The following is a 25662-nucleotide window of genomic DNA, read 5'->3' on the forward strand; positions in this document are numbered from 1 at the left end:
CTGAAATGTTGGGGCCACTTTGTCCCTGATACGAAATATTTGGCAAAGTTTTATTGCAATTTTTGTGCAGGCTGTTTTAAGTAATTACGGTGCAGCAGAGATGGAACTGGAAGAGTTTATGCAGAACATGTAACAACAAGGAAATTATCAGGATCTGTATTCTGTGTAATTTGTTTGCATTAGTGGAGGTAAAGTTGTAATATATTCGCTCTAAAATGATTTCATATAGCTTCTCAATTTCAACCCCTCAATCAGTCTCAAAAAATGTATCGAATACCAAGTAAAGGAAGGCCCTTAAAATGGAAGCCAGCTTCGGCCAACCCTTCTGATTTTCCTTTGGCTCGTCCTTTTTTGCCAGCATATGCATTCCATGTAGTTATTATTCATTGTCGTGCTTCAGCAAATATCAAATGGAGTCCGGCGCTGTAAGAGTGGCTGCCGGGGACTCCTTGTCCTTCCGAGGTCCTTCCGCCCCGGCATCCTTCGTACATTGTTTTGCCAGCTACTCTTATTTTGCACATATGACCGGGGCGGGGTGCCATGACGTGGATGGGGTGTGGTTGCTTTATTGGCAACCCCATAACGACATTGGCAAAAAATAGAAAAAACGGAGATTTTTAATCGAAACATTTGTAGCGTGAAATTGTCGTTATGTTTGCTCTCCTTTTTTAAGCAGCAATATGTTCGGATTTAAACGTATTTAGAGGCAACATATCGGGTATTGATTGCTTTCTGCTTTTCAGCGAATTTCAATAAATTTGCAACTTTGCCGAGCTGCGAAAACTGCTGATGTGTGACACTGATGCGCCTGCGGAAGGCGAGAGTAGTCATTAGCCGGTCATTAATCATAATTAACTGGGACGTGCTCAACTCTTTAATTTGGTAGGCAACTTTAAGCGCTAGACGACGAATCGAACTGCTGGCCATAAATCTCAATTTTCCACAAATTAGGCGACGATATGCCAAGCCGGCCAAAAACCGGAGGACTTGGCCAACTTCCGGAGCAGGTAACTGAAAGCCACACATCAGACACAACTATAACTCAACTCAGTTCGGTAGTTTCGGCAGTTTGGGCAGTTCGAGCTGCTCTTCTCGCTCGGTGACATCTGCTCAATTTATCGTTATTTTTGGACTGGTCCAAAACAAAAAATCAATTTACCCTATGATAAAGAACCAAGACAGGCCCGCAAAGCAAAAAAACACTGCCATCGAAATGAAGACAGCGTCGAAGGGAACTGGGAAAACTTTTGAAGCTGGCAAATCGAACTGTTCCCGTTTCCACATCGACTCCTCGGACTCCTCGAACTCCTCGGACTCCTGGAGCACCAGCCTCCCAATCCCAGTGATTTATGCCCTGGAAACTGTTTTTGAAATGTGGCTTCAGTCTCGCCGAGTGAGCCTATTCCCCGCTCATTGCTCCATGGCTCCCTGGCTCCATTGCTCCACTGCTGGCCAAAAGTCAAGAAGGGAGCGCCGCACACCAAACTGTCCAAAGTATACAAATTGGCCTGGCATGAGTTATTGATGATCCGGGCCGTGAAATGAACGACCGCTGCTCCTCGGACTCCTCGGACTCCTTGGTCTCCAAAAGGCAGCTAGACTGACTGACTGTCCTGGTTGTGGGAATAAATGCCGGCATTTGCCCGAGAAGAAGTCAAGTTTCCCTAGGTCTTAGTTCCAAATGAGTGGGAGTCTGGCTAATTGAGGAATACTTGTATGTAAGAGCACTGCTTTGGAGATAAAGGCCATAATAGGGTTTTAATAGGGTTCAATTTAAGCAAATGATATAATTATAAAATTAAAATAAAACGATTGATGGAGCTGCTGAAATGGAGTTCATCTTTAAATGTTTCCATTTTATGAACTTCCCTACACATTTTCCGGAGGAAGTAGGCTGGAATTAGGCCGCTTCACCTAACGTCAACCTAATTAGTCCCAACTATGGCCAACTAAGACATAACTCATCCGCTCAGCCCATTAAAGCGTATTCCATAAAATATGCATAAGGTAATGGGCAGCGCCCCTTCCCAATTATTACAAGATCATAACTCATGTCAGGGCAGGTCAACGCAACGCAAACAAATATGCGAGTCTCGCTTATCACGGCGCCAAAATCGTGTTATTTAATGTTGTGCTAATTTCTGGCCCAGTTAACAGGATGGGAAAACACACCCCTGGTAGCGACTGGGTAGCAACTGGAAGGGGCATCCCGAGCAGCCAGGTGAAAGTCGTGACATTTTTCGTGTGGCTGGCAAACGGGGGCTCATTTCTTGGCCATTTCCGTCAAGTGTTGCGTCTGCGGCTGCGACACGAACTATTTACAAATGACCAGACATTTAAGCCAAATGCTTCCGGGTTGGCCAGGTTAAATGCCTGAAAATTATGCTACCTTGACATGAAAGGGCGACAGGCCACAGTACACAAAAAATTAATGGCAACATGAAAGGCGGTCAACGTCGAATGTTGAATACTCTTAGAAGCCATCAACCATCAAAAATAGGTACACATATTTGCAGACACATTAATTATATAACAATTAGTCTCAGTTTCAGCATCAGAAGATGTCTCAAGCTGTTGTCATTTTAATTGCAGACTCATTGCAGACTCATACGTTTGGCCTGCAAAATCCTTTCCTTAACTATTTATAATGCCCAAAACCAAAAATAGCAAAATAAGTTATGCAAGCACTCTGACCAGGCTATGTAGACCGCAGGATGGTAAGTGGCTTCCTGGTGTCACTGTGTCAATTGCTCCGAAAGGAGCAGCCGGAGCTGCAGGAGCAGCTGCTGCCCCACCCAGATCGACTTGGACTTAATTAAGTTACAACCTCGGGGCGACAGAGTCGAGGACGATACCATTTCACTAATTTCCGTGCAAGGCCCGTGCAAGGCGACACCAACAATCAGCGGCAGGCGAATGCTAAATGCTCGGCCCACCAAAAACTGGTCACGAGTTAATAAATATTGCCAGTGGGCGCACCCTGGCGCAAGTGGGCAAACATGGCCCGTTCCCGTTCCCGTTCCAGGCGTTAAAAGCCCCGAAATGAATGGTCAATATACTCGTGTGGCAGGGCATAAATAATATTTAGGGGTTGGCTGCCACCGATTGCCACTTTCACTCTGGCAGTGGCTCCACTAGCGTGTCTAGCGTGTTTGAGCAGCATTTCCGCTGCGTTTTGTTTTGTTTGCTTTCAATTAACCAAAAACTGGACTTGGACATCGTCCAATTGGACGGACTGCGTCCTGATTCTGGCTGTGGATGTGGTCGATGGTCTCACGATGGCCCACTGCCTGCTAATTGAGTGCTGGCAGACATAATGTTTTCGGAAACTGAGCAAACTGTCGAATGAAATATGATTGAAAGTGTAAATAGACATTTCATTGGCATGGGAGTCAACTCGACGTATGTAGCTATTAAAGTGGGAATTAAGTAATCATTTCGCTTCAATGGAAACTAGATTTGTATCTTGGATCTAGCATATGTGTGCGCAATAATTTAATTTAAATGGTAGGTCTATATGAATTTCTTCGGGGCTGGAATCATTTTGTGAGTAACGAGAAACTGAGAATTATTATCCATTTAATAAGGCATAATTTATATTTCAATACTGCCAATACTTTCAATGTGTATAATGTATGTAATGTATCTAATGTGTTTAATCCACTCGGATACCAACCTTCCACACATTTCCAGACAACTGCTTGCCGTTCTACTGCCCAGTTAATCATCTCGCTGCCAACTCTTTCTGGACTCTAATTGTACTGACACCTAATGAATCCCCCACTGACAGTTTAATAAGTCGAATGCTGCAGGCGAAATTGAATTTATCCGACACTTTCCAGCTCATCGCCCCGCCACCGCGCTTCGCTCTTCGCTCTTCGAGTGGCTCAATGGCTTCAATGGCCACTTCTCGGAGCCGTTAAGACAGTCAGTCAGTCAGTGGTCAGTGGTCGGTGGTCGGCGGTCCTTGGATAACCACCGGCACTTCCGACTACCCAGGGATAAACTTCAAAACGCCACCCGGGGCCAGAGAGAGAATAGCGAAGGCCACTCGTCCACTCATCCATCCGTCCATTCGTCCACTCGCCCACCCACTTTCCCACTTCAGCCATCGAGCTCGTACAATAATCTTGATTTCGTGGTCAATTGAATTCTTAACTTCTCAAAGCCCGACACACAGCACACAACAGCCAAGGATATCTCGAGGGCGTGTATCCTGGCCACGGATGACAGTGCAAAGGAGCTGGCCTGTTGGCCAGTTGGGAAGCCGGGCAGTTGCTTGCCAAATGGCGATTACTCAACAACAGAGGAGGCGGCGGCTGGCTGGCCAGAAACCGATTTGGCCGTTGCCTACTTATTGGCCATTGATTTCTGAAAAATGGGCCAGGCCGAGTAGAGTAGTCCAATTTGTGGGCCAATTTAATGCGTTATGATCTTTACGAGGCAAGTGCTTCCTGGACCTGCCAGCCAGCTCCTGTCGATTACATTTCGAGGCTCTCCAACGAGGCGAGACCGAATCATTTGCCATAACACTTGGGCAATGCCATCGTCATCCTGGCTTTCCATTCCATGCCATCGCATCCCATCCCATCCCATTCCATCCCATCTCCTTCTATCCCATCCGCTCCAGACTTCCCCCTTGTAGTAGTTCTTGTTTCGTGTACCAACATCTTTATGGGTAATTAAAACTTTTGCCCATTTTTGCCTGAAAGTTGGTTTTTGTTTTGCACCATCCCACATGCCCATACCAATTGGATTCCCAATCCCTATTCCAATCCCAATCTCCAGTACCCACTACCCAACCCATCCGCATTCCCTTCCTGTGTTCCTAGTCAAATTTATTGCTGTTCAATAATACCAATTTTTGGCCTTTCTCTTGCCGGAGATGCCAACAGATGTGTTGGCGAACTATTTCGCCCAGAAATAGTTTTCGGAGCACGTTTGTGTTCACACTCGAGTGTTCCACATTATTGAAATTGAAGCGCGGTAATGTGTCTGCAATTTTTGGTCTGGGCTTCCCTTTCCGCTCAACTTTTCGCATTCCGCGTTTGGCAAATTATTTTCGGCTGCCAATGCTCGGCGCTTATCTCGCAACTTTTGGCGTTATTTGTGGCCCGAACTTTGTGCTCCGTTCCGCCAAGTGCAATTTCTTCATATCGATAAGAAAGGCGAATAATGGATCGGAAGAGGAATAAGGAACTAAACCTATCTTTACAATACTGGGTACAGTGTGGCTTCCTCTTACAAAGAACACCTCAATAACTGATATAGTTCTCAAACGAGAATAATAAGTACTACCCAAAGTGCCAGAGATGATGTCAAAATCTCAAATCAAGTTTAATTCAACAAGCTCAGATGGAAATTTCGTATATATTTAAATAGAAACCCAAAGTCTGGACCAACTGACGCATGAACCTGTGAACGAACTTATTGTTATTTTAAGAAGCAATGGCAGTCAACTTTTAACCCTTCCCATTGAAGGCCCCCAAAGCCGCCTGGAAAGCAGCTTTTCCCGCATTATCTCCTGGTGGGGAAAGGGGGCCTGGTCTTATCGCAAATTTTCGAGTATTAACGCATCGTGGGGAAACTTCCGCTTGTTTGCCGAGCGGCTTAGAAGACTCATGAGCTCACGCACTGCCATCCCCCCAATTACTCCCCACATCCGGCAAGACAAATTGCAGATTGGTAGACTCGGCTCGAAGGACCAACTCGCTATCCAGCCATCCAGCCATCTAGCCATCTCAGCGTCTCTAACTCGATTCGCCTTCGGGTGCGTGGAACAAAGAAAAATCCATATTTTATTTTGATTATTTTCCGGCGCCACGGCAGGTGTCGATTTCGTGTGATTTTTCTTTGGGGCGAAATTAAATTTAGCCTGGGATTTTCCCTGCCCCCTGCCCCTTGCACCCTGTCGCACACTCAAATCAGCGTCAATCAATTTTGGTCGCTTTCGTCAGACAAAAACAAGCCCAAGAAAACCCAACCGCCAGCGTCTCCCTTTGTAATGGGAAAAATTATTGAATTTGTCAACGACTGCCACAGGCGCTGGGCCCAAAGAAAAAATTAGGACGGAGGACGAAGGACGAAGGACGAGGACTTTAAGCTTCCCCAGCCGGAATCAGCATTAAAGAGCTGCGAGATTTATGCGACTGTTGTAGGTGTCAGGCAAACAGAATTATGTTTGGAAACGATTTTCCACCTTTGCCGTCATACATCATCGGGGGGCACGGCCCCGCCCCACAAAACCGGGCAAAACAACCCTGCAACGTTAACAAATTTCTTTGCGACGTTTTTAAATTTCGGTTTTCATACATACATACTCGTACTTGTATTTATATTTTGATGGAAGGGAGCGGCTAATGTAAATCGCATGTGCTGTGTGTATGACCTACGCCTTATTTAGTGAAGCGCCCCTCGCACTCCAGAGCCAAGTGATTTGTTGACAAAGAAATTTTTTAATAATTCACCGAGTCTGGGAGCGGAGGGAGGACGGACGGCAATCTCATTCAGCATACAGCATAAGTGATGATGTAATTTTCGCTAAAAATTGAAAAAATCCCCACGCAAGCAGGATCCTGTGGGCGAGCGTTGAGGTGGGGAATTGGGGTATTTGGGGGGTTGGTTTGAGCTACTACGCTACTACGGTAACCCCGCACGTAAAATATGTTGCAACAATATGTTGAGTTAGAGTCGAGTGTGTGCCGCTGACGATGATGAATGGGGCACGCATGCGTTGCACTGATTCCACCGTTGCGAATGACGTACTGACGCACTGACGAACTGCCTGACTGACAATCCCGTCTCGGATCCCGGCGTATTACATGACCCTTCAGAGGTCCACGCAGCTACTTTATCATTTCGGAAAGGGAGTTGGAGCGCGAGTTCATAATGTACTCAATGTACTCAGGTGCCACGATCGCCATGAACCATATACTATATAGATTAATCCCAACTTAAATGTTACTCCATAACTATAAAGGAGCACCTTACATTGCGGAATCCATGGGGGAGCTGGCTGCTCTGCAAACATCCAATATTCCAGGTTCATTTGCCAGCACTCAATGGATTACACATTGCCGGTGAGTGAACCCTGTAATGGCTATCCATTACCAGACCTGCAGCGGTCAAACTCCACCCCAAGTCAAGGGAACTCCCTCGGAATTACGCTGATGACTCAATGTGTTCCTTGGGGGGGAGGAAGTCCTTTCCCCACTGCAAATGATATTCGGAAGCTGGACAACTTTTAATGCCTGCTGTCGATGGTCATGTGCATAGCTCATTAGTTTTTGCCTAATTTGAAAGGCAGCCGTTCGGTTTGGTTCGATTTCGCCTGCCTCCCATCCTGGCCTAATGGAATTCAATCAATTTCCATTTATTTCGATAGCGAAAGTCGCACCACCAAAGAACCCAATGAGGGCCAGGAAAGTGGGGTCCAGGGGCGGGAACTGAAAAATTTCTTAATTATCCTGACGTGACGCTTGTGGGCGGCTTGGTTGACAAGCTTTTTAGCCCCCGCCGCTTTTCCTTCCCCCTGTCAATTTGTGGGCAGTCTGTTTTCCTAATGTTCGCGGACAAAGCAAGACAAATGGGTCGGAATCACTGCGGGAAAATTCTGGAGAAAACTTTAAGCTGGACACAAATTGCAGCAAATGTCTGCGAAATGAAAGCTTTTTTCTATGCCTTTGGAATATCATTTTAACCTAAAACATCTTATAATAACTTCTGTTGCAAACAATATGCCACAAATGTCAATAAAACAATACACGAGGCAAAAGGGAAATTCCCCAAAACACTCGTAGCCAGAACGCCAAGTGAAGAAAGAGAATGAAAATGGTGAAAAGCGTATAATCTGCTTATCAAGGGGCTACAGCCCTTCTTTTCCGGGTTTCTTGGAGGTCTCCTCCTTTTTCCTAACGCAACTGTTCCCAGAAAAATGAAATGAAAACTGTAAACAAAAGGGATGTGAAAATTTGATTTGCATTTCCAACGCAAGATGAAGCTGAAACCCAATTGTTCTCCTGTTTCGGTTTCATTATGCTGTGTTTTTTAGCTATATGTATTCTCCATGTATGTACTTCATTCAATACTGTTTTTTTTTTAAGTAAACGATTCTTTCCTTCCGAAGCTTTAGCTATTGACGTTTGGCAAACCATTGCTTTTCATTATATTTTAATGTAGTGCAATTTAATTATGTACAATTTCTAGTTTTGCCTGATTGTGTGGTGTCTTTGAATTGACCATAGGAAGTGGAGAAGGGAAGTTAATTGAAAAGCGCCACATATATCACAATAACATATTACACAATATAGCCAAACAATTTATGAAGTTATTGGCAAGACACACAGTGATGTGTTTAGTGTGCCAGCATTCCCCCATAATGTATTCATCAACCCAACCAAGTTTATGTAACTTCATTTAAGCCCCGACCTTCAAAAGTGCATACCACAGTGGAACAGGAAGGATGCTTGTAAAGCAGAGGGAAGCGAGCAAAATCTGTAAGTTGAATCTGAACTGAGACCAGAGGCTGGAACAAGAGCAGCAGTCGAAGGGGAAACAGGCCGAGGAACCGGAGGAGGAGACGCCGATTCCGAGATGCAGGGGCAACTTTGCGCCTCAATTATAATGAGAAAAGCAAACGAATTGGAAATAATTTTCAATTCACTTGTTTCCCACCTACTTTCGTAAGTCGTTTCGGTTCATTCGGTTTGCGATCTTCAAATATTTATGCGCCCTTTGTTTTCATTATTTATTTGACCCGCGAATCCTTTGCATGCATCCCGCAATCGAAATCAAAAACCCAAACCGAATCCGAGTCCGAATCCGCATCCCAAACCCAAAACCGAATCGTACGCTCCGCACCTTTTTTGGCCAACTGAAGGCCCCTGGGTGAATTGAGGGTACCGAGCGACTGATAAAGCTGTTAATGTTTTTTAGGAGCCGAGGATCCGCAGTCCGTAGGAGTGGCTTGTTTGCGAACGATAAGCCCAGCTCCTGCGGCAATACAATGAATTATTTATGTAAGGCCAAAGACAGAGGGCAGCCAAATGCATAACTGAATGAATGCGTTAAGACCGAAATTAATTGGACCGAACTACCTAAAGGCAGGTGGGTATGGTACAAGCTCAAAAGGGCGTTTTTCTTCAGCAAAGGCTGAAGAAACCTGCAAGGAAGGTTTCCCTTGGGAAAAATATTAATATGATCTTTTTATATATTCCTAGTTGTCAATTCAATTTAAAAAAGCAAACTAAATTGCTTGCATGGATATTTTAGCAAGTTCTGCACGAGAATTAGTCCATAATTAGTCTGAGTCGCGAGAACGCTTAGACTCCGGCTCATCGTCCTTCTCCTGGCGGCGCTTGGAGATCGGTGGGGAATCGTTGCCCTGCAGCTTAAACTGGAGGCCACTGCTGGTCAGATTTCCGCCTCGGGCAGTCGGCGGACCCTTGGACGGGCGCTCCACGAACTTGACCGTCAGGGGCCGGAAGGCACCCTCGATCATGTACCGATCCATGCCGTACTTGGCCATCTCGGCGTCCCGCCAGTTCTCGAAGTGCACGAAGGCGACGCCACGGGATATTCTGTTGAACTTGTGGCGCAGCAGATTGACGTCCAAGACGTTGCCGTAGGTGGCGAAGAGCTCTCGCACCTTCTTATCGTCCATGTACGTGGGCAGGTTGGCCACGTACAGGTTGGAGTTCCTGGGTTGATCCTCCGAAGGTCGGGCGAAGGCCACCTTCAGCCGCTTGCCGCGCGTCTCGTAGCCATCCATGGCCGCTTGGGCAGCAGCCGCCTGGCGGGTGGACACGTAGTCCACGAATCCGTAGCAGCAGCTTATGCCACTGCGGTGGCGGATGATTTTGGCCTTTCGGATCTCACCGAACTTGGAGAAGAGGCGGCGCACCTCCGACTCCCCCATGTCCTGCGGCAGGTAGTTGAGTATCAGGTTCGTCTGCTCCCGACTAGAAGCGTTATTAATGAGAGGTGGCACTTGGCTTCCGGTCTGGAACATCTCGGAGCCGGCGTATCCCCAGCTCAGCGGCTGGATGGTGGACTCCTGGGTGGTCATTATCTCTGCGTTATAGATGCGACTCTTCAGTAGAAACAAAGGCGTAAGTGACCGAGGTCAGTGTAATGCTTTCCAATTTAAAACACTTACTATGGAAAATTGGCGAATTACAATATCCCAATTGACTTAAAATTCGGGCTACTTTGCAGGACTGCCTTCCCAAATGCTAAAAGTTGTATAGGTATTAAAACGTAGCTTCGTAGTTTTCCAGAATGTGATTGACAATCAGAATAAACTCAAATTATACTTTTGACAACTTACGTGGTGCTTAAAAACGAAATTGGCAAGGGAACCAGTGTTGTTCAAAGTTATAAAATCATTCAAACTCGGCGGCTTTAAATTTCACATAACTTAAAGCTCGCTTTAAATAGATACAATACAATTTCAAGATCCAAGAAGCTTAAGAAAACCCTAGTTAACACCTAAATCCGAATGCAAATTAAATAAATTCCACTTTGCGAAATCGCTGATTTGGCTGAGAAGTTGGCGTGCCAAGACAAAATGAAACCCTTTATGTGCACAAGGTGCAAAAGTTTCTGAAAAGTTTTCCAGCTGTTTATTTATTTGTTTGCTGATTATGGAATTTCGACATTGCCGATTCGAAGGTGGGATGGCGGCACTGCACAGAGGAATGTAAAAAGTGTGCAGGTGGAAATTAAATTGGATATTCTGGATATTTGGGGAACCAACATGGCACTCGAGCCCATCGATTGGATCAATTGAATGCTGCTTTGTTTATTGCCCAAGCAAACTTGTTCATTATTTCTTTTTGTTTTACTTAGCCTCATATTAATTAATTTCCATTTCCGTTTCGTTTATCTTGGCTACGCCGATTTTTACCTTCATGCTGACTAGACAATTAATCAAGTTTAATTACTCGACCGCTGTGGGAGGAGCTCCTCCTCCTCCACCAGCTCCAGCTCCAGCTCCTTATCCTAGTCGGGGACTCCCCGGGGACCAGCGGATCCGCATTTGCCCGATGTGGTGGCCATCTGCATTAATCACTTGAATATGCTTTCATTTCTCAGCGCCATGTGTGGGGCAGGAAGGCAAGAGCGCAGGAGTGGAGGAGCGTCCAGAAGTGGGCAGGACTCAGATAAAACCCGCCATTAAAAGACGCCTCACGTAAACAATTCATTCGGATGAGGTGGGTCGTTTACATATTTTCGCAGCGGGCTGGTATTTCCTTCTTAGCTGGTATATTGGGACAGTTTAAAACGCCTTGTTCGGACTTGGGAACTAGTGATTCAAATACATATTTAGACACACCGGGCTTAAACTGCTTAGCCTCATTTTGTCGACTTTTACTTTCTGGCTCTTAACATTCTGGCCTTGCTTTTTCCAAATACACTATTTACTTTCATAGTTCAACATCCAAATTTAAAATAAATAAATCAATTAATATGCTAACAAGTGTTATTTTAATGCATTTGCTTGGTTCGATTTCCTTTTGACATGCATTATGATTCATTTCTTTCATTATACAAGTGAACGTCAGGTGTCGCCACGGTGCCATGTCGAGTAAATGTAGTTAACATGTCAATAGTTATGCCTATGTAAGTATTGAGAAATTTAAATAGATCTTGTCGAAGATTCGACTCCTTTTTAGTAGCTGAATTTAAGAACGTTTCTGCGCTTTCAATACAAATTTTATTAACTTTACACATTAAAAATAGTTACTTCATAAATTCATAGAAAGTGATTCATGCATGTAGGCTCTACATGGTCGGTTAACAAAGGAGCTTCGTCTCGAAGCAGTTACTAATGATACAAATGTTATACATGTCTTGGAGGATCACACAATAAATACGCAAGTTCAGTTTTACTACAAGCTCTAGGTGATAACAGTGATTGTGGAAAACGTTCATAGACCATATGAACTCCATTAACTAAAAGTTAAGCCTCAACTCTACAGAATGCTACGGTTAACGTTAGATTTAATCTTTAAAGAGAGCCTCTAGACTTCTTTTGCTTCGATGATCTCGAATCGCAGGTCGTACTGCTGGTCAAAGCCAATGAGGCAGTCGGACATTAAATAAAGGGTGAGCTGTAGACGTCCGCGTCGGGGCGTTGCCTGGAACGAAATGCGGTTGGAGCAACGCTGTCCACGAATGGAAATCCGCTTCATGGCCAGGAGCTCGTCATTGGCCTGGGAGCCCAAGGTCAGGAACCAAGCTTCGTTCTTGGGCTTTGGATATTTGGGGCAGTGCACCGTGTAGCTTTGTCCACCACTTCTTCTCTGTCCACTGACATTAAGGCGCTGTAAGTTTACTACGAGAACGTAGTCCTCATTGGCATGTAGGGGTAACCATTCGCCCCTCGTGTCATCAGAAAGCGAGAGCGATCGCTTGGCATACTCGTTCTCCATGTGCCGACCCTCTACGGATATTTGAAGTGCTATCTCGGGCATATCTTGGATTACCTGGAAATGTTTAAAGTACCTTTTAAAAGACGTTCACAAATTTGGTTAGTACAAAGCGTACCTTATACATCTGTTCGATCTCGTGCTCCTCGAAGGCATCTCGCAGAGGCTTCGCCAGTACTTCGTACTCTTGTTTGCACAGCTCCTTCAGCACGGGCAGCGTCAAATAGTCATGCTCACCGTGTGGTATGTTCAGGAAGGCATCGAGATTGTCCTCGTTCACTCCCGGCAGCGTTAGGAACTCACTGCCGTCGAACCAGCGGGCTTGAATGACGCTCTGCATTAGTTGCTGCACAATCAGAGTGGTTGACAGCCAACCCCGCTCCGCTGTATAGTCCACCATGGCTTGCATCACTCGAGTGGCATTGTCCAAAGCCGACTTGGTGTCTGTTAGGTAATCCGAGTTCGGAAGAGACTGCCGCGTAAAGTGGGCCTGGAGTAGCAGGAACGTTTTGGTATACGGAGAGTCCCAGGACGACGACGGGGGTCTAAAGCGACTCGTTTCAGCCATCTGCTCATTGTACTTATCCTCGTTGTGCCGGACAGGTTGCTGATCGAATTCGTAGGAATCGGCGATGGCGAGAAGAACTTCCTTGGTGCTCATGCCCGGCTGCAGATCCTCCAGAAAATGCTTCATTGTGCGGTACGACAGGTAGTAATAGGAACTGATTCGGCCCAAGAAGGTTGGCACCAGACATCCGTCACGCTCCACCAGACAGGCAGCGGCAGAAAGTTCATAGACCACGCGCTCAACCAGGTTGGACATGAAGGCATTAACATTCTCCGGTTCTATGCCCTGCAGCTGGTAGTACGACGGGTTTCGGAGTAGTCGCCTGAAGAAGTAAGTCCACGTCAAATAGTCCAAAGCGGCCTGCTTTGACTGAACAGTTCCGGCAACGATTTCAGCGTTTATGTGCTCCGGCAGCACTCCAAGCAGACTGGACTCTACGGGGAATGGATCGTACAAGAATTTCTTGTAGAAATTCTTCTTTTCATCGTGCACCAGAACGACGGCCACGCCTTCATTGTCGAACTGCGGCCGCCCGGCTCGCCCCATCATTTGTAGCACATCGGTAATGGGCATGTCCACGTACTTCTTCACCTTCCCGTCAAAGTATTCTGTACCTTTGATCACCACCAGATGAGCTGGCAGGTTAACACCCCATGCCAGTGTGGCTGTGGCCACCAGGACCTGGATCTTCCTATTGAGGAACAGCTCCTCAACACACTTTCGATCCTGTTCCTGCAAGCCGGCGTGATGTAGTCCAATGCCGAAAGCTAGGCAGAATTTAAGGTTCTGGTCACGAATATTCTGCAGGATCAGCTCCATTTCGTTCTCGGCGATGTGCAGGAACTGCTTGGGATTGGAGTCGCCGGCCACGAAGGTAATCAGGTCCAGAGCCGTGAGACGGGTCTGCCGACGCGAGGAGACAAAGACGATGGTGGGCTCACACGGGGAGTAGGTGCGAATGGCCTGGAACGTGGGCCGGTTCATTGTTGCCATGCGAGGACAGTAGTGCTTTCCTGGGAAGCCATTGATGTGCACCTGGAGAGGCACTGGCCGCACCGAGGGCTTGAAGTTGTACAGCCCCATCTTTTTGATTCCCAGCCAGTTGGCCAGATCTTGAGCGTTGGCCAATGCTGTGGACAATCCCACGATTCGAATCGGCCGACCGGTATGGGAACTGATAAAGTTTGTACGCGAAACAATCACCTCGATGACGGGTCCTCGATCCTCTCCCAGCAGGTGGATCTCATCGATGACGATTAGGGACACGTGCTGCACGTACTCGCGGGTCTGCCAAGAGCGACTGATGCCGTCCCACTTCTCCGGCGTGGTTACGATTAGTTGGGACTCTCGAATGGCCTGGATGTCGGGAGTGACGTCGCCAGTTAACTCAACAACCTTGAGACCCAGAGAGGAGCGCTGGAAGCGTTGCTCCCAATCCGCTATGCGCTCCTTGACCAACGCTTTAAGTGGAGCGATATAAACCACTTTGCACTTGGGGTTCTGGTTCAGGGCCCTGAAGATGGCGATCTCCGCCACAATGGTCTTACCACTGCCGGTGGGAGCGCCTAACAACACATTGTTGTCGGTGTGGTACAGGCAGTGAAAGATCTGCGTCTGGATTGGATTGAAGTGCGTGAATTTGTAGAGGGATTCGTAAAGAACGTTCTTAAGGCAGCTGACAGGGAGTGGGCGGAGGGGCAGAAGCTCCGTGAGTGGCGGGTGGTGTTCCGGCAGCACCAGATGTTGAAATGATAATGGAATGCATGTAGTACTTCCAAGCCAGCTATCGCTGCTTACTCTTATGTAGTATTGTGGTGGCAGTGGCTCCTTTAGAGGAATGGTCATTACCAGCTGCTGCGACTGGCCGCTCATCACCAACTTCCGGGTGACTTGAAACAGCTCCGAGTGGTAAATGTAGTTTGACTCTGGATCTTCAATCCACAGCCAGAAGCTTTGGCTCGTCTTCCCATGAACTCGGTCGTTCCATGTGAAGCTGGGCCAAATGTCCACCTTGATACGGAGCACCGTTCGAGTTATAGGCTGCAGACTGGCTTCCGCTTCCAACAAGGGTAGTTCTTGCGCCGACCGGATAACCAGATCTGCATAGGTATTGCTGCGGAGCCACTCTTTTAGCTCACGGTGCTCCATATCCCTCAGCCGATAGACACTCAGACCGCGTCGTTCTAGTTTGTCGATGGTCTCGGCGTTAATGGCTGGGAATTGTTTTAGGTGGCAATCATCATCCCATTGGCGCCGTTCAAACATCTTGCAAAGCTGCAGCATACGTCCCGCCAGGACCGCATTATTCTGCCGCAATACAATGGAGAACAGCGCTCTGGTTATCCTTCCTATATTCGTGGTAATATATGACATGTCGGAGCTCAGTGAAAAGGACTTCACATACCCATTGGAAAGATATGTCTGAATGAGAATGTTCACCTGGCAAAAAACACAAAATTAAGCTTGGGAATAGGCTTGTAGAAGTTTAATCATTACCTTGCCGTGTATATTCTCACTTCCGCCGTGTGCCTTTATCTTACAATAGGCGTTTCTCAGTTCGTCCAATTCCTCCATCTCATCATCGCGTACCTTAAGTTGCTGAAACTCCTGCGCCTGGGAAATCATGGCCAAAATCTCAGCCTGGGTCATAAATGGCTTCATCAACTCGTTAAAAGTTTCCACTGTATCGTACTTTATGTAGAAATGAGATGCAGTGCGACCTAAGTCAGTGATGTTCATGTCCATGGTGCGCTGGTTGAACCGCATCATCCGAGCTTTGTCCAGACTCATCGATGCGGACATGATGAGAGCTCGGCGGCGAGCTTCTAGCGTGGGATCCTTCTGAAGCTCAGAATACTCGATACCGTATACATGAGGATTTATTCTCATTCGCACAAACAAGTACCTTTAAATAAATGTAATGAAATAGAATATAATCAAATTGATCATACATATGATTAGGTTCACTATCAACATACGTGTAACTCAGCCACTCGATCGCTTCCTCCACATTGGTAATGGTGCCAAGACCAATTTCCGCATTAAGATTGTCGGCCAGACAATTCACGAAGTTGGACTCGATGGGGAATTGATTGGTCAGCAGCGACAGGTAGTGATTCAGCTTATCATAGCTGGTGATGATGGTACCCACTCCACTCTTGTCGAACTGTGGCCGACCGGCTCGGCCAAAGATTTGCAGCACATCGAGAATGCCCAGGTCCACAAAGCTACCGTGCTTGGCATCGTATATATCTGTTCCTCGGATAATGACTGCGTGAGCCGGCAGATTGACACCCCAGGCAAGAGTGGCCGTGCAGACGAGCACCGAGATGTGGCCCTCGACAAAGTACTTCTCAACCATCTGACGATCGGCGCGTAGCATTCCCGCATGGTGCATGGCCAAGCCGCAGGAGAACAGCTCCACCAGTTGTTTGTTTCGGCTCCTTTGTATCGAACGCGTTGCAAGTCCGTGAGCAGCAGAATCCTTGGGCAGGAACAGGGCACTGGTATTGTTCTGCTGGGCCAGTTCGCGAATCACGTTTGCCGTTCGCACAGTGGCGTTCCGGGCATGGACAAAGACCATTATCTGATGACCTTCCTGCACCATCTCCACGCACTTTTGGTAACAGCACTGGTCCATATCAGCAATCTGCTGCAGCGGCTTAACCGACTTAATGCCCACAAAATTGGTGTCCAGAGGCACAGGTCGGAAGCGGGAGTCGAAATAAAACAGACCCTTCATAGGATTAACACGCAGGAAGTGAGCCACATCGATGTAGTTCGGAAGGGTTGCGGATAGGCCTACGATGCGAATCATTGACTGCGAGGACTCGACAAGGCGGAGGGTGCGAGCCACCAATGCCTCCACAACGGGTCCTCGCTCACCGTGCAAAAGATGCACTTCATCAATGATGAGTAGCTTCACCAGGCTTATCAAAGCCACGTCGCCGCTGCCTGGAAAGTCATTTTGTTAACATATTTTACAAAACATAAAATATTATTCTTACCCTTCCGGGTTACCACATCCCATTTCTCTGGTGTAGTTACTAGAATCTGGGTGGCAGCCATTTCCGCCTTGGTCAGCTGCATGTCACCCGTCAGTTCGCGTACAACGATTTGCAGTGATTTCAGGCGCTTGGAGAAGTTATCAACCATTTCCGAGGCCAACGCCTTCATTGGGGCAATGTAGACGATCTTGAACTCGTCCCGGTTGATGACTCCCTGTTCCAGGTGGCAACGGATGGTGTGCACGATAGACAGCATAGCCACGTTGGTCTTTCCGGCTCCCGTGGGCGCGCACACCAGCATATTTTCGTTGCTGTGATAGGCAACCGGATAGACCACGGACTGGATGCGATTCAGCTCCTTGCAGTTGGCAAAGGCCAGTCTGCCCACGTCGTCCAATTCTTCGATTTTAATCCGTTTGTTGCCAACAGAGAGTGGGGGTGGCTCACTCGCTGGGATCTTTACCTCCTCCCACTGCTTGTTATCGACACGCTGGGCGTTGTCGGGCAGAGTGATTCTGCTGCCTCCTATAAAGCCGGCGTGCTGTTTCGCCAGAAGCTGGCTGTCGAACACATAAGGATAATGGATGGGCTGGTTGTACGAGGACTGTTTGTACTCCGCCTTAGCCGCCTTTGTGCTAAGCAACAGAGGCTCGCGCTGCGCGGCTTCCATGAGCTTTCGCTGGTGCTGCATACGCAGTTGTTGAACAGAAACGGCAACCGCACAATTCGGGTCATCCTCGGGCTCTTCGTCCTTAATGCTTCGCATGATGCGCTGCAGTTTTTTCTCCTCCCGCCGCTGCATTTTGCCGAGCTGCTTCTCCTGGGCAGACTGAACTACGACGGCGCTAGCCACGGTGGGACGCCGCTCTGCGGCTCCTCCACTGGCAGCCGTCTGGACGCGCTTCTGTTTCACCTCCTTGACGCGGCGGGATCGGGTGGCAAACTGATCTAATTGGCGGGCGATCTTGTCCCGTTCCTGGAGCAGTTTTCCCACCAATTCGAAGTGATCGAATCCTAGAAGTTCCATTAGCTCATTCTGCAACTCCTCGCTGCTGCGCTTGGAACCGAGAATGTCGCCCACGCGCTCCATTAGATGCTCGTCGTCCAGCTTTTCGGAGATTCCAAGCAGAGTCTGCAGTTCCGGACTCAACTTGGCGGCTTCCGAGCTCTGGGACACCACCGGGGAGGACTTCGTTTTGTACTTCATAGAGAACTTGTTAACGGTGCGATTTTTGAGAAGCGCATCCGGCGCCAGGTCCGTCAGCAGGCTGATGTCCATCCACTCGGAGGGCGTGCACTTGACATGGATATGAGCGCCCCATAGCGGGCCAACTCCGGGCGTCTTGTGCTGCGTCTGTCGCCAACGTTTGAGCGCGGATCTGTCGTGATCCTCAAGCAGATCGCCGATGGCCTGGACGCAGTCGTGGATCTGCGTCTTTTTGCGATCGAAGGTCTGGCCGAACATGCCGTGCAGCCGCTGGGTGGTGGCCACCAGGAGCACCCGCTGATCCAGCAGCAGCCAGAATAGAAAGAGCGCGGCGTGCTCCACCACCTGTGGCTGCTCCTCGTAGCCCATACACTCCTGCACCAGATTGCGCAGCTTCTGCAGCTGCACCTTTGCGGCGGGCTGCTTTCCGGTTGGCATCTGGGCCAGAAGCCGCGCGATGGTTTGCTCCTCCTTGCTGGAGAGGATCGAAGTGGCAAGGAAACGGAATTCAGCGGAATTTCACAGGTGGTGAAATCGCTACTTACATTTGGCTGTTCGTCGTCGTGGACGCTGTAGAGTTGGTTCTCGCCTGCCGCAGAACGCTGAAGCGCCGGCTTCGGGCCTCCAGCTCCGTCTTGGTGCGCAGCGATGCACTCAGTCGTGGCGGCTCCCACATATTTAATTGCTTTTTATGACTAGAGCTGGTGCAAAATTAATGTTTACGTTTTTTCTTCCCAAGTCGCAGAGTGGGCCGGCTTCTTCTTCCACCTGAAATACTAAAAAAGACTAGCTGCGGTCACACTGGATGGAAACGGTGTTGCCACACATTGGGAAATACGTCGAATGTCGTATATCGTAAGTTGAAATTCAAAAAACGGTCGTTACAAATAATGAAGTGCCACTAAAATTAATTGCGATGACTAAATAGCTGCGAATTCGCATAATTAAAAATACAAACCAACCTTTAGGATGGAATAATATAAATAATTGAGTTGACAACCGCATAAAGCATGTAAATTCACCATACGCAATGTCCTCGGTATTGTATGGAAATACGAACTTACATTGCCCACAATTTTAATATGCTTAGCTTGCCACTTGCCAGCACGATTAAGAAGTTTTACAACCTGTGTCCAGCTGCTTTGATTTGCGGCGGCCAAGCGACCCCCGCCCCAATCAACCCCAAAATAACCCCATAAACTTGTTGCGCAAGCTGCAATTGTCTGTGTGCTGTTACTTAATATGCGCTGCGTGTTCACATGCCCACTGGAAACCTCCTCCTGGTTATTCATCTGCCACATGCTTCATTGACCACTTTGAATGCCTCGTAGAATGAATCTCAAAGCGGGCAGCTGTCCTGCAAGCGACGAGTATATAAAGTCAGGAGCCGGCATCTCGGTCCTTTCATTTGCGCTTTCTCAGGGATACGAAACAGGACACCACGAGAAGATCATATGTGTGGCACAGCATTCTGAGCCGACTGCCGACCAATGACCAAGACTACGATGCATTGGCTGGCGCACTTCCAGATCATCGTGCTATGTGAGTTTAGACTATAAAGTAACCAATTTGCCAATTTGTAACTAACAATTTGCGTTGTGAAGGCATCTGGTTGATGTGCCCCAGTTCGCAGGCCATAAAATGCGACACTTGTGGCAAGGAGTGTGCCAGCGCATGTGGCACAAAGCACTTTCGGTAAGATATTATATCCAAAGAGCTTCCCAACTGGCGTTTTGCAGGTGTTACTAATTTTGCTCACCCAGAACATGCTGCTTTAACTACCTTCGCAAGCGATCTGACCCCGATGCACTGCGTCAGAGCTCCGACAGGAGGCTCATCGACTTCATCCTGCTGCAAGGACGTGCCCTCTTCACCCAGGAGCTGCGAGAAAGGCGCCACAATGGCACTTTGATGGACCTCGGCCTGAACACCTACTACCGCTGAGGACAACCCCAGATTATCCTGTACCACTTGTACTGATAACGAAACTGGCAGCGACTTCGATTAACGAACTATGTGATCCAATGGCTATGGCAACTGGTTGAAATGCTTGAAATGTTACTTACCAATAAAGGCACACACTTCTTTGGGGCACTGTGCCCGACAAAGCAGTTGAGTGAGTGATAAGTGGGCGATTTTGATTTTGTATCAATTGCTGTTATATTTTTACAATATTTTTTTTACATTTTTCATTGCCATCTTTTTTTGGGGTTTTCCTTGAGGTGCCTTTGCAAAATAGTTGAGTCTTTGTAGATCTAGAGCCGTCAGTTCCCTACGTCTGCAGTCGTCGTCTCTGATTCGCCTAAGCCTGCGACTCGCTGATCTCGGCGGTGGCCTGGGTCCTCGAGTCCGAGGTGAGGTCGTCCTTGCCGCAGGCCAGACATGGCATCTTCTCCCTGAGCACCTGCTTGTACTTCGGGTGGCTGTGCCAGAAGACATTATATGTTATATGTTGGCACAAAGGTAGATAGATAGTTGCACCCACCTCAGTCCATACACAATGGGGTTGCACACCGCATTGGCCTTGGCAAACACGGATCCGCAGATGGTGCTCAGCGGACTCAGGTGCATCGACTCGAAGATGCCCGCGTAGTTGATGATGGTGTACGGGGTCCAGGCGAAGAACCACAGCGATATGGTGGTCAGGGCCACCTTGGCCAGCTTGATCTCGATGGCCTTGCTCTTGTCGGCCTCGCTGTTCCGCAAGGAGGCCACGTTCATCTTCTTCGCCTGCTCGCGCATGGCCTTCTCATGGGCAGCTACAGCCTGAAAGACAAGGGTCGATCCTTGACAGAATACTTGGATAATAAAAGCAAGAGCAGTCATACCTTCATGATGTGCCAGTAGGAGAAGATGATGGTCAGCAGCGGCGTGAGATAGACCCACAGGGAGTAGACGATGATGTAGGACCTGTTCCACCAGTCCTTGGCGAAGTAATCAGTGCCGCAGGCGGTCATGTTGCCCTCGGGCACATAGCGATTCCAGCCGAAGAGCGGCATCAGAGCCCAGGCACCGCAGATGATCCACACGACCATGAGCCGGAGCACCGCCGCCGTGGCCGTCAGTGGCTTCCTGGCCATTCCCTTCACGATCACGCAGTAGCGATCGTAGGCAATCAGCGTCATCGACCAGATGGAGACGCATCCGAAGAGCGAGCCAAACATGCCGTACAATTCGCACAGGAAGGGACCCATGATCCAGGTGCCATAGAATCCATTCAGCACCACCGGCGGGAACATGGTGAACATCATCATGAAGTCGGAGAAGGCCAGGTTGACCACAAACATGTTGGACGGCGTGCGCAGTCCCTTCGACGAGGTGAAGATGTACATCACAATGAAGTTGCCCGCCAGCGACATGGTGCCCAGGATGGCAATCACGAAGCCAATGATGCCGAACCACATGGGCTCCAGTGGAGGCCACTGGTACCAGTACGGGTCCACCATGTGCATGATCTCGGCGGGCACACTCTCCGCCAGGCTGAGATTGCGCCCATCGCGCATGTAGGCGAAGCTCGGGGGATTCAGGCTGGCCATTTTGGGTGCTGGTGCTGGTGGTGCTGGTACTGCTGGTGGTGCAACGGTGGTGCTTCGGTGGTGGCTTCGTCTGAACTTGGATGGCTGGCTACTCTGCTGCGGCGACTACTCGCTGTCCATAGCAGGACGACTGACTCTCGGGACGCGAACTCGGCGGCAATGTCTAGGGCGGAACCATGGCCGGGTCTTTATATGGCCACTTGTGTTCAGCGCGTCTTAGACTAATTGCCCTAATCCAATTAGCCGGCACTTGGCCAATCCAAAGCTAACCGTTCGAATTGGGCTTTCGATTGCCGCAGCTTTGCTGCGTCGGATTAGCAGCAGTCGCGTCATTCCGAAACCGTCTTAGCCGCCACAACGGTCATGGTCAAGTTTGAGGTACCACCCACCCGGCAATTAGATTAAGACAAACGCTTTCCTGCTTCCTCGAGTTCACGTTTTACTGACTGACACACTCAGGACTGACTGACTCTGCTCTCAGGAGTGCCAATGGTAGCCCAGCTTGCGGGCGCCCCTCATCACGGTGGACAGCTGGAACTGCAGGCTGCCGTAGGACTCCATGGAGAGTCCCTTGCACTTCAGGTTGTCCAGCAGCACCTTGGGGTCCTTCAGCTCCGGTTCCCGCCGCAGCAGCCAACTGGTGATGTCCGCCATCATGCTGGGGCACCTGGGCATCAGGATGGGGGCCTGCAGCTGCTCCGTCTGATCCGCCGGCCGACGGCTGCCAAATACGGGCAGGTGGATGTGGGCGTAGCCGAGCAGTGTTTCCCTTCCCAGGCCACTGCGCCCGAACACGCTCACCAGGATCTGGGGCCCTGAAAACCAAGGGAAATGAAGGATGTGCTATAAAATGGTAACTCACTACTAAAAAGGTAAAGTAGGTAAAAGTTTTGAAACTTTTTGGTGGTGCTTGCATCTTGGTTATCTTCTACATCTTCTAGTAAATAATCAATTCTATACTCCTACTTACAGCCATAGGGACTGGTGCTCTTGTAGGTCACCTCGAGGGGCATGTTGAAGACAATCGGCTCGTTGAAGTGGCCCCTTCTGTTGGTGGCCAGTTGGGTGAGTCCGTGCTGGGGTCCGGAGGACAGCTGCCAGTCGGGGCCAGCGACCAGTTCGTAGCGCAGGAAGACGAACTCCTTGTCGGGACCCAAGGGAAAGGTGGCCGACACTATTTGGCCCACGATGCTCAAACTGAAGTAGCTGGCGGTGGCTTTCGCGTCCATCGCATTCGGAACTCTTTCTTTGGCACTCCGGAACTTCTTTTTGGCCCGCTTGGCCCTTTGTTTATGTTTTTCATGCGGCAGAGTGGTGTCCTCGTTGCCCGGGAGACTGACGCCCTCGCTGGCGCTCATGGTGGTGGTTGCGGCTGCCGACTCTCGACGGGGTGTGTTTCCAGCCAAGTCGAGTGGCAACTACTTTTATATCCACCTGACAACTGACATGGGCTCAGAGACTTAGTGTTGAAAGTGGCCAAAAAATATGACAGCTTGGCCCAAAAAAAGGGGTATTTTTTATTATAAGAATTTAAAAACTATATATTTTGCTTAATTTGCAAAAATGCTAGTCAAGGCATTTGTATGTTTTCTGCATTCCACACAAAAACCAGAAATAGTCGTCAAGTTTCTAAACAGCTAAGCCATTATTGTCATTCTCGCTGTTTCCTATTTTATTTTCGATTTTATTTAAATGCACTTTTGTGTTAATTTAATGTTTATGCTTATGCATATGACTTGCCAGATCAAAAACGGAATTTATGTACACAATTTCTCGATTTTTGTTGATTGCAAGAGTGTCAGGGATTTCCGAGAGACACTCAGCACTTATCGACTGTAAATACGGATAGTATATGGCCTGTCTGCATTTAATAATAGTTTAGATAAAGCACCGATGATAATTTCTATTTTTCGCTGATTTAATGAGGCAACAAGTTCATAAATCACACTAATGATTCCTTTCGGCATGCATTGTAACTACTTTAGTCGCCGCGTTGGTGGATTTCCTTTGTTTCGCTAGTTAAGTAAGTAGGGAAAACAACTTATTTTATTCGCACACTTTGTCTCATGTCGACGGCTGTGTAATTTAATTGCAATCGACATCGCTCGGTACATGGACTTCGAGTGGTTCTGGCTTCCAATTTGCATACTCCGATACAGATTTAGATTCAAATTCATAACATATCTGCGCACCGCTAGTATGTGACAAGTACAAGATAATAACTCTTTCTGCAGTCTAATAACCGGCAGTCTGGGTGGGGCAAAAGGTCAATTTCGATTTGACTCACAGCCGTCTTGTAATTAATGCTGTAATGGCCATTTAGCAATTTATAGCTGCCAGCGCGGCATGCCTGTAAATCATTGTGACAATTGCCGGCGCTACCGAAACGGGAAGTCGCGCCTCCGATCTTCGATCCCCGGTGCCGCTCCCTATTAGCATGATGCCTTATGCAATGGCCATTGGGGCAATGGGCCAACTAGCTAGCCAACAGCTAGTCAGTCAGTCGGTTAATCAGCTGACTCGCCCCTGGGCGTAATTAAATTGCGCCTCAAGTAATGCCAATGGTTCAAGGCGATCTCACCTGGCTCACCTGGCATCTTCTCGAGCCGCAGAACCACCACGCAGATGATCTTCGCATCCGCCAGATTGGATTGTCACTGCAGCTGTGGTGCAGTGGTGCAGAGTGGTGCCACAGCTGGGCCAGCCGATTGGTGCTGCAATAAGAGCCGGATCAAGTGCTTACACTGGGGGAAACTGCCACTTACCTCTTAGCATACGCAATTACTTTACCCAAAACTTGTACGATAGTGAATGTGAAGGCAAGTGTATTTTTAATCGAAAAATAACTTACAAATTAATGGCATGTAGTTAGTAAATATTACAATGATTAGCTGGCGTTGAAAAACAAGCTTAGGAAGATAACAGTTTCGAAACAAGATTAAATGCCTATTATTCATCGCAAACTGCCCATTAAGAAGCACTGTTTACAGAAAATGTGCTGATGGTTCGTGATATTACAACTATTTTATCGTTTTCCCCATGACTTCGAGAGCCCAATTGTGCGTTTCTGGCAGTGTAGTGTGTGCGGCATGTGCAGTTCCACGAAACAAGCCAAAAGCCCCTTTGATTGCCAAAACAAAAGCTTAGGCTTAGTCAGTCAGCCGACAGCAAGAGTAAAGCCATCAGAAATCGGACATCAGGCCATATGCCATATGCAATATGCCAAAGCCGAAAGCCGAAAGCCGCTCAATTCGGTGCTGCAATCGGAGATAATGCTGATGCAGCGCAGAATCGACATAATTTCGGCTCGAGTTTAGCATTATGGCAGAATGGCATTATGCTGCGCGATTTCGACAATTTTATTCGCTTCTAATACTGAAGAACATACCGCCAGCAGAGAAACTCGCATTCACTGCCATTGTGCATTGCATTCAATTACGTTTTTGGAATCAATGAACGGAGGAATTATACAGAAAGAAATATAAATTTGGAGCCTTATATAAAACCGATTCATATCCATTGAATGGCCGGCCGGTGGCATGGTGTAAATGAAAATTTTCAATTGAAGTCTTTGGCAAGTGCATTGGCCACTCGAAGGAGGAGTTGCATTACTGAAAGTCGAGCGTCGTGTGTTGAACCGCTTTTGCGCAACGCGAATTTCTGGAGCGGTTCAGGGGCGGATTAGGGTCATCTAGGGAATCATCTGCAGATGTCTGCGGATGTCTTTCCCCAACTGGCAGACAGTTCAAAGAATAATGTCCGGATGGATCTCGGAAAATGGAAGATTGAGTTATGCATGCGTACGAGTATGTACTTGAATTCTAGTCCGTTTTTATGATCTTGCCTTTCAGCGGGCACTCATCTTTTATGGCGATAGAGCGGTGCTAGCCATTGTACTTCTGCTACTTTTAAA

The 25662-nt window shown here is 48.1% G+C and overlaps 5 protein-coding genes across 5 annotated transcripts; 1 reads left to right on the forward strand and 4 right to left on the reverse strand.

Moving 5' to 3' along the window:
* Positions 1–9218: 9218 nt before the first annotated feature.
* On the reverse strand, positions 9219–10296 carry LOC122621485 (ELAV-like protein 1). The gene is made up of 2 exons (XM_043799348.1): positions 10157–10296; positions 9219–10090 (listed from the first exon to the last, which is right to left on the reverse strand). Exon 2 carries the CDS (start codon positions 10064–10066, stop codon positions 9299–9301), a length of 768 nt encoding a protein of 255 aa, XP_043655283.1. The 5' UTR covers positions 10067–10090; positions 10157–10296; the 3' UTR covers positions 9219–9298.
* A 1456-nt stretch (positions 10297–11752) lies between these two features.
* On the reverse strand, positions 11753–18969 carry LOC122621725 (activating signal cointegrator 1 complex subunit 3). Its single transcript, XM_043799683.1, has 6 exons — positions 18759–18969; positions 17007–18688; positions 15978–16953; positions 15496–15904; positions 12550–15438; positions 11753–12488 (listed from the first exon to the last, which is right to left on the reverse strand). The coding sequence occupies exons 1-6, from the start codon at positions 18887–18889 to the stop codon at positions 12024–12026; spliced, it is 6552 nt and encodes a 2183-aa protein (XP_043655618.1). The 5' UTR covers positions 18890–18969; the 3' UTR covers positions 11753–12023.
* Positions 18970–19561: 592 nt separating this feature from the next.
* On the forward strand, positions 19562–20297 carry LOC122621729 (trissin). Its single transcript, XM_043799690.1, has 3 exons — positions 19562–19755; positions 19818–19908; positions 19977–20297. Exons 1-3 carry the CDS (start codon positions 19704–19706, stop codon positions 20155–20157), a joined length of 324 nt encoding a protein of 107 aa, XP_043655625.1. The 5' UTR covers positions 19562–19703; the 3' UTR covers positions 20158–20297.
* An 86-nt stretch (positions 20298–20383) lies between these two features.
* Positions 20384–21750, reverse strand: LOC122621727 (opsin Rh6). The gene is made up of 3 exons (XM_043799688.1): positions 21042–21750; positions 20699–20979; positions 20384–20636 (listed from the first exon to the last, which is right to left on the reverse strand). Exons 1-3 carry the CDS (start codon positions 21747–21749, stop codon positions 20516–20518), a joined length of 1110 nt encoding a protein of 369 aa, XP_043655623.1. The 5' UTR covers position 21750; the 3' UTR covers positions 20384–20515.
* Positions 21751–22089: 339 nt separating this feature from the next.
* Positions 22090–23475, reverse strand: LOC122621728 (B9 domain-containing protein 1). The gene is made up of 2 exons (XM_043799689.1): positions 22720–23475; positions 22090–22564 (listed from the first exon to the last, which is right to left on the reverse strand). Exons 1-2 carry the CDS (start codon positions 23105–23107, stop codon positions 22227–22229), a joined length of 726 nt encoding a protein of 241 aa, XP_043655624.1. The 5' UTR covers positions 23108–23475; the 3' UTR covers positions 22090–22226.
* Positions 23476–25662: the final 2187 nt, after the last annotated feature.

The sequence above is a fragment of the Drosophila teissieri genome, chromosome 3R, assembly GCF_016746235.2.
Source record: "Drosophila teissieri strain GT53w chromosome 3R, Prin_Dtei_1.1, whole genome shotgun sequence".
Lineage (NCBI taxonomy): Eukaryota > Metazoa > Arthropoda > Insecta > Diptera > Drosophilidae > Drosophila > Drosophila teissieri.

Excerpts from the sequence above, each read along its gene's own strand:
- LOC122621485 (XM_043799348.1), bottom strand. The coding sequence starts at position 10,066 with ATGACCACCCAGGAGTCCACCATCCAGCCGCTGAGCTGGGGATACGCC.
- LOC122621725 (XM_043799683.1), bottom strand. The coding sequence starts at position 18,889 with ATGTGGGAGCCGCCACGACTGAGTGCATCGCTGCGCACCAAGACGGAG. Across the intron at positions 16,954-17,006 it reads GGATGTGGTAACCCGGAAGG|GCAGCGGCGACGTGGCTTTG; the intron begins GTAAGAATAATA and ends ATGACTTTCCAG. Across the intron at positions 12,489-12,549 it reads AGATCGAACAGATGTATAAG|GTAATCCAAGATATGCCCGA; the intron begins GTACGCTTTGTA and ends AAACATTTCCAG.
- LOC122621729 (XM_043799690.1), top strand. The coding sequence starts at position 19,704 with ATGACCAAGACTACGATGCATTGGCTGGCGCACTTCCAGATCATCGTG. Across the intron at positions 19,756-19,817 it reads CTTCCAGATCATCGTGCTAT|GCATCTGGTTGATGTGCCCC; the intron begins GTGAGTTTAGAC and ends TGCGTTGTGAAG. Across the intron at positions 19,909-19,976 it reads TGTGGCACAAAGCACTTTCG|AACATGCTGCTTTAACTACC; the intron begins GTAAGATATTAT and ends TTGCTCACCCAG.
- LOC122621727 (XM_043799688.1), bottom strand. The coding sequence starts at position 21,749 with ATGGCCAGCCTGAATCCCCCGAGCTTCGCCTACATGCGCGATGGGCGC. Across the intron at positions 20,980-21,041 it reads CCTACTGGCACATCATGAAG|GCTGTAGCTGCCCATGAGAA; the intron begins GTATGACTGCTC and ends CTTGTCTTTCAG. Across the intron at positions 20,637-20,698 it reads CCCATTGTGTATGGACTGAG|CCACCCGAAGTACAAGCAGG; the intron begins GTGGGTGCAACT and ends CTTCTGGCACAG.
- LOC122621728 (XM_043799689.1), bottom strand. The coding sequence starts at position 23,107 with ATGAGCGCCAGCGAGGGCGTCAGTCTCCCGGGCAACGAGGACACCACT. Across the intron at positions 22,565-22,719 it reads GAGCACCAGTCCCTATGGCT|GGCCCCAGATCCTGGTGAGC; the intron begins GTAAGTAGGAGT and ends CTTGGTTTTCAG.